The sequence below is a fragment of the Gallus gallus genome, chromosome 3 (assembly GCF_016699485.2).
Source record: "Gallus gallus isolate bGalGal1 chromosome 3, bGalGal1.mat.broiler.GRCg7b, whole genome shotgun sequence".
NCBI lineage: Eukaryota > Metazoa > Chordata > Aves > Galliformes > Phasianidae > Gallus > Gallus gallus.
Window position 1 is genome coordinate 8170072 of NC_052534.1, and position 15364 is coordinate 8185435.

Here is a 15364-nt window from a genome sequence, read left to right on the forward strand (position 1 = left end):
AAGATATGCATTTCTGAGCATCAATATAGTATCTTACCTCAGAAAAACAAATCTTAAAAGGCAGAGGAACAAAGTCCCTTGATTTCTGGAGGACAGATGAAGAGAGAGACTCTATGCATATCACCTTTCCACAGGAAGAGTTTAAAGAAGAGACCCCCAGCTACAAAGTTGATGCAATGTGAGGACAACTTTATTTCTAGGGGAATTTCTTCTTTCTGACCCGAGACCATTTGTCTATAATACAACCAGATGAACTAAATTCTATGAGGATTAAGTAAGAGAACAGTGAAGGGGAGCAACGGCGTACCAGACAGTAAATAATTTCTGTAACTAGATACCTGGAGCACAGTTGGAAGCAGAAGTTTACAAGAGGAGTCATTTAGGAATCTCTGCAATTTAAAAGAACCTTTTGCTTGTTAGTGTTTCACCCACCCTTCTCAGATCAGCATTTGACAGTGGAAGGCCTTTTCAAGAGGACAATCAACACACAGTGGCAATTTATCTATACATTAAGCTGTAGAAGAGAGGGACTGTAGGCAGGAATACAGCCAACATTCACTGAGCTAAAGTATTACCTTTCATAGATTGTTAAGAAAGTTGTGGTCTGTTTTAAAAAGAATTATTAAAAAAAAAAAAAGCATTAGTAAGCAAAATGAACAGTTGTTCAGAACTTGGTTCATGCTGTAACTTACCACTGGAAGCGTGAGCCACGTGGCCACAATGCGGTCGGTGATCCAGCGATACCAGGCCGGGGAGATAAACATCAAAGGTAGAAAAGGACCGAGCATGAAAATACTTCCAAAAAAACTTCCCAAAAACAGTGCAACTACGAAGTATATTCCTTTCCATGACACCATGGCTCTGAAAAAGAAGGTCGGCATTATGTTAGAGAGAAAAGGCAAAGCGATTATATAACTCTTCAGACCCGTAGGTTCAGTTTGAGGCAGTATTCCTCCTTCTTTTAATAGCTAACAACACGAAATGAGGGTAAAAGCAAACAAAGTGTTCTGCCTCACAAGTAGCTTTTGGAGAACAACTACATAAACACAGTAATCTGTAAGATGCACTAAGATAGGGGTCAAAAAGTACCAGCTACAACAACCACTTACTACAGTATGCAGTTCAATTCTGAAATCGTAAGAAGGCTATTTTTAACACGGGAAGGCACAGAAGATGATATCTTACTGCGGAATAGTTTAGCTTGGAAGAGTCCTTGAAGCCCACCCAGCCCCTATCCCTGCTCTAGGCAGGTCTAACCCCCACCAGGGCCCATCCAGCCTGGTCTTTGGCACCTCCTGCTCTCTGGGCAACCAGCACCCTCTAATAATTTCCACCTAACATCCAATCTAAACCTTCCCTTTTGGCTCGACACCATTCTCCCTTATCCTATCACTATCAGACCATGCAAAAAGTCGGTCCTCCTGCTACTCCTAAGTTTCCCTCAAGTACAGAAGGCCCACAATGAGGGCTCCCCAGAGTCTTCTCCAGGCAGAACAAGCCAGCTCCCTCAGCCTTTCTTCACGAGACAGACACTCCAGCTCTTTGATCATCTTTGTAGCCTCTGTTCCAACTGTTCTAAGTCCTTCCTTCATTGGAGCCCCAAGAGCTGAACACAGTGCTGCAGGTCGGGCCCCAAGGGAATGGAGTAGAGGGGGACAATCACCTCTCTCACTCTGCTGGCCACGCTTCTTTTGATGCAGTCCAGGATACAGCTGGCTTTCTGAGCTGCAAGCGCACACTGCCGGCCCATGTTCCATTTTTCATCAACAAACACCTCCAACTCCCATCTCCTCCAAGATGTTCTCAATTCATTCTCCATCCAGCCTGTATTTGTGTTTGGGGTAGCCCTGAGCTAGGTGTAGCACTTGGCTTAGCTGGACTTCATGAAGCTAATACAGGCCCACCTCTCCAGTCTGGCCAGGTCCCTCCAGATGGCGTCCCTTCTCTCTGTTGTGATGACTACACCACAAAGCTTGGTGCTGTCAGCAAACCTGCTGAGGGTGCACCCAGTCCCACTGTTGGCATCACTAACAAGGATGCCGTACGGTATAGTTCCCCAGTACGAACCAATGAGATATTTGACATTAGTGAAGTATAAACATTAGCAATTTCTGAAGATAAGGAACTTTGCTTTTTTACTTCTCCATCTTCTTTCTTCTTGCTAAGCCCATAATAACAGAAGTTTTCCTTCCTGTCTAAGCAAGGTCAATCTCTGACCTCCTTCAGAAACTATTTGAACCTTGTATGACTGATCAGTCATTTTGAACAAGATTTTCCTTTCCATCACAGCAGAGCAGTCAAGCAGCATCTGCAGTCTCCCGGCTCACTCTTAGTGCGTTTGTGACTTTTTGAAGTCTGCTGTACTTCCACTGTCCTTCTCAGTTATTTTCCAAAAACTCAACAGCCTTTGCTTAAGACAGTCATTGAGACCTGAAGTAATTCGGTGCCTATGCTAGCAGCTAGACTGCCTTATTATAAATGTACAATGCATAGAGCTTCTGAATGCATTATGGCAGAACATGCAGCAATTCTCCAAGCAGCTGTAATAGCTATGAGCTTTCATAATTTAGCAACTACTACCAGTTATGACAAAGCAAATGTGGAAATATCAGTTCTTTAAATTAGGGCCTAAATATAGGCTGTTTTCAACTATTTATGGCTCAGCCAATTGTTTATAAAAATGAAAGGTTAAGTAGAAGTCACTTTCCAGTCACTTCACTGAACTCTTGTTTTGACAGGCTATTTTAGAGACTGTAAGAGCTCAGATGGACAGGACTTCAGAAGAAGAAAAACAGGAAGCTGGTGTTCTTAACTGAAAATCAGCAATGGAAAAGTAATCCATTAAGACTTGTGTACTCTAACATACATGATTTATCTCAAGTGTGTTTTGTGCAACGTCCATAGCAATATTGTTTCCACAGCAAAGTATTCCAAAGTCAAAAATCGCAACCCAATAGTTGCTAGCACAGAAACCTGCTTCTTCTACTTGATACTGATAGCTCACAAAAAAGTAACAGCGTTTGGGGATAATTTTATGCTTAAACACCTTCACCACGTGCATTTTTGGAGGAAGGCTGAGAGCACAGACCATATAAATTTGTCAGTGTTTGAAGGAGACAGAAAGGTGTGCTGAACCTGACTTCTACAGCATGGCAAGAAGAGTAGCACTAAACATTAACTACTGATAGCTGTATCAGAAAGATTTTGAAAAGAGTAGGATTTGAATTTGTTTAAAAAACTACACACAGTTTACATTCTGGAGTGCACAGTCTTCTCTGTGTTGCAAAAAGCAAGGCACGAAGAACCAGCCGGTCACAGCTGCACACACTAAGTAGGATCTATTTTAACGTATCAAAGGAGCCTTGAAGAGCACTGCACCGACTGCTCTACATGTGTTCTTGTACGTGGTACAGCAACCCTGTGAAAGGGAAGACTGAAATAAACAAAATAAACCCAGAAAATAAAAGAAATAGTGGAAGGCAGAGGAAAGCACTAATTGCAGCAGGACTAGAAACACTCTTCCTAACGCACCAAGACTTGAGGCCTGCAAAAGGGAATAGATAGCATTAAAATTCAATGTCATGGATCTAATCGGGCACGTGCACTTTTTGACGAACAAACACAGCAAAACAACTGGAAACGGCTTTCCAACCCACCAGCAGCACGAGCACAGCACTTGGTCAGCTTTGGCCAGCTGCAATGGCTCTAATGGAGGCTGCTCAGAGCCACCGCTCAGCACAGCGGGCATGCACACATCTGTCCGGCACCGCTGCCCCAGGACACTGCTGAGCAGCACCCAGGTACCCACAGCTTTCCTAAGAGAAGACACTGCTCTGCCATCCTCCCAAACTCTTCTCGAAAGCAATCTAGGTCACTTGCTTGCAGGCTGAGCTTTTCAGTTTACATTAGTCCTTCCCTCAAATTATAGCACGGAGCCAAATATTTAAGAAAAATCCTTTCTGTATTTTATATAAAAGACTGTCTTGTAAACATACTTTCTTTTCTTTCAAGATTGAAGTATGTGAGCTATGGTAAAGACCTGGGGAGGTTCTGAAGTTTCTCTCCTTTAACCTGCACTCCAGCAGCATTTTGTTCATTATAACGGTATATAAATGTATGTTACACTGCATCCCACTGGGCTAAACACTGCCACGCTTATTCCTACACACAGAAGATCACAGAAACTACAGAATCATTTGAGTTAGAAGGAACCTTTAAATATCATCTAGTCCAACTCCCCTGCAATGAACAGGGACACCCACAGCTAGAAGAGAGAAACCACGTGTTTTTGTCATTCATCTCTTGCAGGTACATTTTGGAAGTGCAATACATACCATATTTTGCTCATTAGTTATGTAAATAAAACATATTACTTTCACACTTGCACACATGCATTCATCTAGAGTAATGGATAGAGTTTGCTCTTAACTAACTTCCACTACAATAAAGCACATGCCATGCAAGCACATGAGAAACAGAAAAACAGCTCCTAATGAATTCAAGCAGAACTGCAAAGCAAGAAGCCCATGCTAAGGTGAAGAACAGCAGAGCATAACCATCCAGCTGGCCTCCTGAATGCAGCAAACAGCAATACCATGTTAGTAACTAGGTGACATTGTTAACACACTCATTTGCTCTTGTTTGTGGGTACACATGCTGGAGTTACAGCCTGGACAACAGGTTACATGAGTAAAAATGCACCTGACTACATGTGTCAGTCGAGAAACATTTCTATTTATTCTCATTTTAACCATCAGACAGGGATAGGTATTCATCACACAAACTTCTGGGCATGTTGGCTGCCAACAGCACGTGTGCTGTGTGCTAGTACAGAGGTCAGCAAGAGAGCTCCTCTGCGTATGTTTACAGCAGGGAGTGAAGAGGGTGAAGACCTCAACTGGATTTGACATCCTCAGCAGGAAAGTGTCAGTATTATAGAATGGTTTGAGTTGGAAGGGACATTTAAGATGAAGTAGTTCCAACCCCCTGCTATAGGCAGGCACACCTCCCTCCACACCAGGCTGCTCACAGCCCCATCCAGCCTGGCCTTGAATGCCTCCAGGGAGGAAGCATCCACCACCTCTCTGGGCAACCTGTTCCAGTGTCTCACCACCTTCATAGTGAAGAATTTCTTCCTAATATCTAGTCTAGACCTACCCTCTTCCAGTTCAAAGCCATTTCCCCTCACCCTGTTGCTACATGCCCTAGTAAAAAGTCCCTCCCCAGGTTTCCTATAGGTCCCCTTCAGGTACTGGAAGGATGTTATAAAGTCCCACCAGAGCCTTCGCTTCTCCAGGCTGAAGAGCCCCAGCTCTCTCAGCCTGTCCCCGGAGGGGAGGTGCTCCAGCCCTCTGATCATCTTCATGGCCCTCCTCTGGATCCACTCCAACAGCTCCATGCCCTTCTTGTTCTCGGACCCCCAACATTGGACACAGTACTTCAGGTGGGGTCCCACAAGAGCAGAGCAGAAGGGCAGAATCACCTCCCTCGACCTGCTGGTCACGCTTCTCTTCGTGTAACCAAGAACACGGTTGGCCTGGGCTGTGAGTGCACACTGCTGGCTCATGTTGAGTCTTTCATCAACCAACACCCCCAAATCCTTCTCCTCAGGGCTTCCCTCAAGCCATTCTCCACCCAGTCTGTATTTGTGCTTGGAATTGCCCCAACCCAGGAGCAGAGTCATCATACTCCTATCTCACACCTAGCTTGGAACCAGAGTGTCCTCATACACACACATCACCCACCCTAAATCTAGCATAAGCATTTAATGAAAAATGCAAAAATACACACCAAGAGTTTCAAAACATGATTGCAAAAGCAGCCACACTGGAAAGGTGCACCTAATGAGAACTTGTACAAATGGCCTAATGCAAAAGTGAAAATCTCAAAACAGAAAACCCAGAGCTGATTCATTCGAGAGATGAGATACCCAAGAAATGAATCAAACGATTACATGGAAAGTCTGAGCAACAGAAACCACGCATTTTCAAAGTACAAAAGTACTTCCTTATTGCTGTTGACAACTCTGTCTTCCTATAGCAGTAATTAAGGCTTGATTTGGAATACATAAAGACTTCTGTGCATTTTAAAGCCACTCTCTGTTGGCCGTGTGTGTCAGAGCTGCGGGGAGATGGTCAAAACTATTTTAAGAGTCAGGCTCAGAGCTGCAAACAGAAAGACAACATCCACATACTGGGTCTTTTGGAGCTCTTCATCCGTTTTGTGGCAGAACTCCAAGTCATCGAGATACTACTCTCCGTGTGTCCTGTTGCCATAGCAGAAGGAAAACACTCTCTGTCTCCAGGTAACAGGAAACAGTAATTCTTAAAATACAATTTTTGTTTTACATTTCAGTTAATTCTAAGAATTCTTGGCTATGATGGGATAAATTATATTCCAAAGCAGTTGCATTTCTGTCAACCTCATCTTTATTAAAATATTTTGTTGAAATGATTTCACTATTCTATGCAGTTTTTGCATAGTAACATAAAGCAGAGGCATCCTCCTGTGATCGTATTTTGGTTTGATTTACCATCTTTATGATTTTATTCAAGATACAGCTGGAAAGACAGACAAACTATGGCTTTTTATGATGTTTTCAAAAGGCCTCAAATAGGATCTGTGAATTTGCTGTAGAGATCGGGCTTTTAAAGTTTTTCTTCCCAACTCTTTCTATGGCTTGGAAGTGTGCAAAAGATGCACATGAGTCTATCTGGTTAGAAACAAGAAGGTTCCTCTCAAATTAAAGCTTGAAGTTTCACAGTAGTAGAGACTCACCAGGTGCTTCACATTCCCTGAATAGTTTCAGGACAATCTGAATTTCTTGTACAGTTCAGTTGTCTTCCAAATCCAATCAAAAGAAACCAAGATTTAGCCTACATTGTTAAACTAGAATCATAGAATCATTAAGGCTGGAAAAGACCACTAAGACCACCAAGTCCAACCCCAGCCCATCCCCACCACACCCCGACACTGTCCCTCAGTACCACATCTCCATATTCCTTGGACACCTCTAGGGGCAGAGACTCCACCACCTCCCTGGGCAGCTATGCCACTGCATCACTGCTCTTTCTGAGAAGTATTCTCTAATATCCAACCTGAATCTTCCCTGGCACAACTTAAGGCCATTCCCTCCCATCCCATCACTGCTAGTGGGAGAAGAGGCCGACCCTTACCTCGCTGCAATCTCCTTAAACAATATTACACAATAGACCCTGACAGAGCCAGCTGCCTGATAACCAGAGCGATTTTCAAGTGTTTAGTATTACGCGGTCAACAAATCAGGGTTTATTACACCACCAAAATAAATGGCAAATAAAACAATGCTGCGTGGTTCCTGGTTGGTACGATCCCATTCAATAGCCAAGGGCAATAAAATTGCTTGTTCGGTAGTCTTTATGAGCTGAATGAGGAATACCAGGCATTCAGTTTAATTTTTTTTCAGTCAATTACCAGTGGAAAAGGTAAACATGACTTTCAATTAAAATCAAGCAGAACCTCATATAGACAGTCTTTCTCCAATGTTCTCACAAAGGAAAATACTTCCAAGTCAGAAGATAGGTTTTTAAAACCTTTCACCTAGGTGAAGTGAATTGCTCTTCTTAATGACGCTATTTGTTCATACCCTTAAACCAGTGAACACGCAAACAGAACTGCCTGGAAAGGAGAGCATGCAGACAGAAAACCCTTCTCAGCTTGCAAGGCAAACAGCACAGGGGTCCCGGCAGCCCCTGCCCAGGTGGGCCAAGGGACAGACCACCGGGTAGGCAGAGAAGCTGGAATGGAAATGACGCGTCCCAGCAGAATGCCTCCTGCCCAACAGATTGCCTTTTCTATTTCAGCATTTTACAGTTTTTCTCGTAACAGTCGAGTGGAAATTTTCACCAATTCTTGCACTCAGAGCAAGAAATTAGTTCCTATATAGTGCTATTTTAAAAAGAAAATTGCTTACAGTTACCTGTTGTGACTCAGTCTTACCTTCCAGATCCCCAACTCACCCCATCTCTGACCACATGACTTCTAACTCGTCCCTCAGTTAAAAGAGCTTCAGAAACAACACAGGCTACAGGGGAAAAAGCTGAATTATTATTTGGATAGATATCCACTCTAATTAGTAGCGCATAAGATGCACACAAGAAGCCCCATCAGTTTCCACACGTTCATTTACAAGCTACATTTTATTTCTCATGCCTCTCTTGTGTACTTGAGTACTATAACTCAAAACGAAACTTGAGTACTATAACTTACTCAAGTTTTGAGTGGCTTGGACAGATATGCTCTTGACTGGGTAAGGAACTGGCTGGAGGGCCGGACCCAGAGAGTGGTGGTGAATGGAGTTAAATCCAGCTGGCGACCGGTAACGAGTGGTGTTCCCCAGGGGTCGGTGCTGGGGCCTGTCCTCTTTAATATCTTTATTGATGACCCGGATGAGGGCATTGAGTGCACCCTCAGTAAGTTTGCAGATGACACCAAGCTGGCTGGAAGTGTTGATCTGCCTGAGGGTAGCAAGGCCCTACAAAGGGATCTTCTGGATAGGCTAGATAGCTGGGCTGTAGCCAATGGGATGGGATTCAACAAGACCAAATGCCGGGTCCTGCACTTTGGCCACAATAACCCCAGGCAACGCTACAGGCTTGGGGCAGAGGGGCTGGAAGACTGTGTAGAGGAAATGGACCTGGGGGTGTTGACTGATGCTAGACTGAACATGAGCCAGCAGTGTGCCCAGGTGGCCAAGAAGGCCAATGGCATCCTGGCTTGTATCAGAAATAGCGTTCCCAGCAGGAACAGGGAAGTAATTGTCTCCCTGTACTCAGCACTGGTGAGGCCGCACCTCGAGTACTGTGTCCAGTTTTGGGCCCCTCAGTGTAAGAAAGACATCGAGGCCCTGGAGCATGTCCAGAGGAGGGCAACAAAGCTGGTGAGGGGTCTGGAGCACAGACCCTTAGGAGGCCTTAGGAGGAGCAGCTGAAGGAGCTGGGATTGTTCAGTCTAGAGAAGAGGAGGCTCAAGGGGAGACCTTACTGCTCTCTATAACTACCTGAAGGGAGGTTGTAGTGAGCTGGGGGTCAGCCTCTTCCCTCGTGTGACTAGTGATAGGACTAGAGGGAATGGCTTCAAGCTGCGCCGGGGAAGATTCAGGCTGGACGTTAGGAAATACTACTTCTCTGAAAGGGTGGTCAGGCACTGGAATGGGCTGCCCAGAGAGGTGGTGGAGTCACCGACCCTGGTGGTGTTCAAAGAGCATTTGGATGTTGTGTTGAGGGATATGGTTTAGCAGGAACCATTGGTGATGGGCGAATTGGACTGGATGATCCTGTGGGTCTTTTCCAGCCTTAGCGATTCTATGATAAGGAACATACACATACGGCACAGATCAACACCATATGTGAAGGAATGGGCACTTGACTGTTAAAACTATTTCCCTTTTACTCAGTTTCTGCCTTTAAAAAACCTTCAGGAGATTTAATAAATGCATCATAAAATGATATAGAAGAGGACAATAAAAGATAATTACAATCACAAACCACATCCCTGACTCTCTCCAACAATAACACGCACAAATAAAAAGCACAACAATTAATCGGTAATTTCCATAAATATTATCGATAAGATATGACTGCTGGTGTGCACCTTACCATTTATTATCTCTTTTATTTGCCCAGACTTAATCTGACTATTACCCTTCGATAAAAGACGTAATGGAGTATTTAATTTGCTCTTCCAAGTAATCGTGCCTTTCCAAATGCCAAAAGCCTGGCTGAGATTCTCTGCAGCGCAGTCCTTAGATGCTGTAAGCAGATAATTCACTCGGAGTACAGACATCAAATCAGGCTGATGATTTTTCACTGTAGTTACCTGTCCTATTTCCACTGTTGCTCCAGACAACCACGAAGCCAGCAAAGCTTGAATGAGAACACCAACAAAGGTACTTATAAATACTTTGTAAGAGAGTATCAAGTGACAGCTATGGCTATTTCCTGAAAGAAAAAAAATGATGGAAAAGAAATAATTTTACATCTTTACTATATTCAGAAAATCAAGCATAATTGACAGGTTCGGCTGCTGTAGGAATAACCGAGCTGGCCAATTTTGATAGATAACAAATCCACGCAGAAATGTTGACAAAAAAACGTTCCACTTTGTAATTGGAGATGTTGCAATCGAAGTATTACATCAAATGATCTTCCCTGTGGAACAGCATCTCAACACTTGAGTTCACAGCTATTCTTAGGGAGGGACGTTCATAATTTCAGAAGTAGCTGTTCAGCAATAAAATCCCCAACAGGGGAACAGCAATCAAGTACTGCAAGCAATAGAAAGGACATTGGTTCATCCAGTCATTGGTTGGACTGGATGATCCTGTGGGTCTTTTCCAACCTTAGCGATTCTATGATTCTCTGACAGTCTAAGACAAAACTGGCAGCGTGTTCCATGGAGGATCCCAAACTGCCACTGGAATTGAACCAACGTTACCCCCTGAGAACAGTAAAAGCACTTCAGGGTTATTCATATCTGCTGCAACAGAGCCGGGACACACTCAGAAGAATTTGCATTTCCAAGGCTCTAAAACCTTTGCTGTGTCCACCATTTCCAACTGTTAGCTCAGTCTGCTCACAGAACAGTAACCCACCGTTTCCTTCGCTCTAAGGATACATCCTCAACTCAAGACAGAACTTTTTCATTGGGTTAAGAACACAGAAGAGAAACAGGAGACAAACTTGTGAACGAAACTACCAGCCATCACCAGGTCAGTAACAGCATGACAAAAAACCCACACCAATTCATATTGTTCTGAACAGATTGGTTCTGGAAACAAAGGGGGAGTGTAAAGGCAAGCCTTCAGGCCTTCAGCAAGGTACCCAGATTGGAGAAGGTTCCAGTGAGAGCTTTGTTTAACAGTCATCCTCAGTAAAATCTTTCTGCTTTCAAACAGAATGTATTAGCTCAAATAATTCCTGCTTTTCCAGCTATCATGTATGCTACAAATACATGTTGCAAAAAGTGAACTTGATTCTGATGTATACTTAGCATTATTTATGCTATGAGAGCCATCACCTATAAAACAGCTTCAACTGCCAAACTACTTCGTTTCCTGGCAGCACGTTACAGGCTACAAAACTTCAGCAGGGCCAGCCCCAGCCATCCCAATGGCAAACACCAACGCAGTGAGGCCTCACCTAGACTCAGCTGTAAAATCAGCTCTGCTGGAGACTTACCCTCATTTCCCTACCCTTTAAGGCATTTTGACAAAACAGCACGATCGCAGAGGATGGTTTGGGTTGGAAGGGACCTCAGAAGAGCCCCCCCCACTCCAACCCTTGTCGTGGGCAGGGCTGCCCCCCAGCAGCTCAGGCTGCCCAGGGTCCATCCAACCTGGCCTTGGGCACCTCCAGGGATGGGGCACCCACAGTTCTGGGCAGCAGTGCCAGGGCCTCACCACCCTCTGAGTGAAGGATTTCTTCCTAACATCTAACCTAAATCTCCCCTCTTATTTTAAAGCCATTCCCCCTTGTCCTATCACTGTCTCCCCAAGTAAAAAAGTTGCTTTCCCTCCTGGTTATAAACACCTTTTAAGTACTTTAAGGACGTTAAGTCCTTATGTAAGAGACGGAGAACTGTGCCTACAGACAGATTTATGCCTTCCTCCTTTTTTTCCTTAATAACAAATTGCTGTTATCAATCACACAGAACTCTGCCAAATCTTTCAGTCAGTGCTACTGCCTCAGGCTCTTTTTTTCTTTTTTTTTAACGTATTTCCAAGACAAATATCAACAAAAAACCACATTCATAATCAATGTTAATAATGTTCTAGCCACATAACTGGAACATTCCATGCAACAGAGGACTTAAAATTTAGCAGTGCCACCTTTGTATCAAGAATACGTAGCACCTGGAAGCATACTTAAGCATCAGCAAATATTACATGTTTCTAATAGTTTTAGAAGCCACGTAAATTGTAATTCTCTGTTCAGTTTGCTTACTGCTAGCACAGACGTTAGGATTGCTCAGGAAGATGCACAGCTGAGTTAGATGAACTCTACTTGAGCAAACAGAGCTCCATGTCTCAGCAGGGACTTCTAGCCCACGTAGATACTTTTGCTTCTGGTTCCAGGGCTACTGAATCTGATCCTATAAAATACACACATTTTTTCTTCAAACTTTAAGAGTTGGCAAAGTCAAAAAATGTTTTACCAGTATAATGTAATAAAGCAACTGATGTTTCCTGTTAAAGCTGAATGGATTTGGTCCCTCAAAAGCACAGGAAGATAAGAGCTAACATTTGGGCCTTATTTGTAAAAAGCAGTTTGCATTTAGATGCAAAGGACAGGATGTTTTGCATGAACACTTAGCAAGGTCATTCTATCCTATAACAAATTACCAGTGCAGGATGCTGAACACAGAATTCACTGCTGAAGCAACCGAGGAAGTTAACTGCCAGTGCTTATGCAATATTTTACTAAGCATCCAGAAGATAAATGGGAAAAAGCAACATCTAAGGCTAAGATTTTCAGTCTCATGTAGAAAAATAGCTAGAATGAAAAAGAACCTCCACTTCTAATAACGTTTGCCAGAACTGAACAGAGCTCATAAAAAAAAAATAAATAAGAGGGTTTTCATAGGTATTGTATTTCCCATTACAAAGACCAGGTCAATATTACAGTGATTTCCAAGCCAGCTGCAAATTCACTTGGCAGTTGCAAATTCATTAGCTACACATGCCATGGCTAACACATAGGTGCTAAGCAATCCAAGACTAAAGTATCCATGAAATAATCACAGAACAGCGAGTGACCTAATCAGGGTAATAACCCATAATAGCTACTCGGGGACTACTACATTTTATACCTGCGGAAGGCTCCAAATTAACAAGAGCTAGTAAGAAAAAAAGGGGAGGAAGGAAGGAAAGCCTCACAAGAGCTGCAGATGAAGAGCCTCCCAGCACAAACATTGGGCGCTGCTACAGAACAGCTGGCAGCTTCCAGCCTGTCTCAGTATTGCTGATGTTGCTATGAAAGTGCCTTAACAGCTTCAAAGTGATTGGGAAAGGAACAAAATGAAAGGACAACTTCTAAAAGGCAGCAACTGCTGAAGCAAAAACTGTTTGGATGGTAAGAAAAGTACGCTGCTTTTAACTGGGCCAGGAAATGCAGAATACCCAGACCTACACCATGAGTTTCAAGTGGGAGACATGCAACAAGGTATAACCACCTCTGTACTACGTATGAGTCCATCTGATAAATCATGCCCAGGGAAGGAAGACACCATCCAGATGTGGCAGTGGAGATCATGCTACCAGAAATATTTAAACCAGGGATCTTCTCCTAACAGTCTCTGCAGTTGTGGAACATGGTTAATATCAGCTCTACCTGGAGTGGAGTACCTACACGTAACGAGCTAGCGATTCATTATTTTCTTTAGCAGAGTTCCTCTTCCAAGAAAATCTAGAATTCTTTGTTATTTCCAAGTGGGAACACAACCTGACACAATTCTGCTTCAATTCTGACCAAGCGCCCTGACCTTTCATTACAACGCTTACACAAAGAACACAGAATTCCTGGAAAGGATCTGCTCCTTTCAATTAGCATAGCAATACCTCTGAAACAGAACTCAGAAGAGCTTATCTTGAAGCGACAAAATAAGCCCATTAATAAGGACGCGCATGGGAAAACATGTACATTTTTTGAGTTGAATTCCCAAATGCAGTCACGGATCTCTTTAAGGGCTTGAGAAGCCTCCAATGAGCACCATGGAGGTGACGCTTTCATTTGGGAAATTAGGATTCCTGGACTTGTCAAAAACAGACAGTAATGACATTCCATTTCCCTCTTTTGCTCGTCGCTTTGATGCTTCTCCCTGTGCCTAATGAAGTGAACACCCTGCTGAAACACTTGCTAGTCCCAAATAAGCAAAGCAGGGTACATCTTTACATACAGAGACATTTTCCTTTTACATATTATAGCCGGAAGAGAGATGATACAGAAATCAGCCCATACTGCAAGGGCTGCTACGTTAAGAGAAAACATCACAAGCACAGCCACAAAGCAGAGCACAGAAGGAAGAGAATTAAAAACAACAGAAGTGACTGCGAAATATTCTCATGTCCCAGAGCTAAGAAGCATCTTTCAGATGAGCGTGGAGCAGACAGCTGTGTTACCCTCTGCTGAGATGTAGGGCTCTGAAATCATTCTTGTTGCCAATGATGATCCCTCCAGTAAACAGTTTGGTAAACAGAAGCGAGCATAGCGATGGCAAAGGATGCAGTACAGGAATCCAAAACTTGGTAACACACAGTGCTGCTTGGAGTTGGTTACAACTATTTGTTTATGTCAGCAAAATAAACACTAACAAAAGCTATTTCAAGCAACTCCACTTGCAAGACCTTCATTAAGCAAGGGCTGGTAAGATTGTTTCAGCTAAAACGTAACAAATTAACTAAGTGGGATCTGGGGTTTCTCTTCTGGTATCTTTCCCAGGTGCGTAAGGCCAAAATGACACACAGGATGCCGCTGTCCAAACCCTTGGGTGGAAGTAACAGCATCTGAACTTCGTTCACACCTAAACATCTTAACTCACACTGAGCAGTCCCAAACCTAATCCTGCAGAACAGCACTCCAGTGAGAGCCTCTCCCTTCCTTTCCCAAACTGTTTTTCTTTCTACCACTCTTAACACTGATTTTTTCTTGGATGTATTTTGATCTTAATTTACCCAAAAGAGCTGTCATCCCATGAGGGCAGTTCTTTATATGTTTATGGCCTTAGGAGTGCTACACAGAAATGCACAGAGAATTAGACTTTTATTTAAAGACTAAAAATATACTTTTCATAGTTGAAATACAAGCTAAATGCAATTTATACTATGATATGTCCAAAAGAACTATGTGGAAAAACTCCAGGCTGGTATAGCATCAGCTATCTGCTCTGAACAGAACCACACGATGGCTTGAGTTGGAAGGGACCCTACAGCCCACCCAGCCCCATCCCCTGCTGTAGGCAGGGCTGTCACCCCCCCAGCAGCTCAGGCTGCCCATCCAACCTGGCCTTGGGCACCTCCAGGGATGGGGCACCCACAGCTCTGGGCAGCAGTGCCAGGGCCTCACCAACCTCTGAGTGAAGGATTTCTTCCTAACATCTAACCTAAACCTTCTTTTAGTTTGAAGCCATCCCCCTTTGTCCTGTCCCTACGTTCCCTGACTAAGAGTCCATCCCCAGTCTTCCTGTATTCAGCTCACTTCAGCTTTTCAGTCAAGTCCTTCTCCACAGGGATGTTCTCGGCTCACTCATCACCCACCCTATATTCATTTCTGAGACTGCCCTAATCACGGTGCAGCACCTTGAACTTGGCCTTGCTGAACCTCAGGCCCAC

The 15364-nt window shown here is 43.7% G+C and overlaps 1 protein-coding gene across 27 annotated transcripts in view; it reads right to left on the reverse strand.

Moving 5' to 3' along the window:
- The window catches only part of LCLAT1 (lysocardiolipin acyltransferase 1), a 176031-nt gene that overhangs the window by 66282 nt on the left and 94385 nt on the right, over window positions 1-15364 (reverse strand). For 14 of the 27 annotated variants that reach the window (XM_046938748.1, XM_015278085.4, NM_001031039.3 and 11 more), the window contains one exon: window positions 693-861. The exons of 1 other annotated variant lie outside the window; for it this stretch is intronic. In XM_046938748.1, coding sequence (XP_046794704.1) covers window positions 693-857 — 165 coding nt within the window. In that variant the 5' untranslated portion in view covers window positions 858-861. Of the gene's footprint in view, window positions 1-692; window positions 862-1663; window positions 4120-6193; window positions 6948-7977; window positions 8063-9855; window positions 9978-11981; window positions 15011-15364 lie in introns of those variants that run through there. 12 more of the 27 variants (XM_040697034.2, XM_046938746.1, XM_046938742.1 and 9 more) reach the window with 8 other exon arrangements.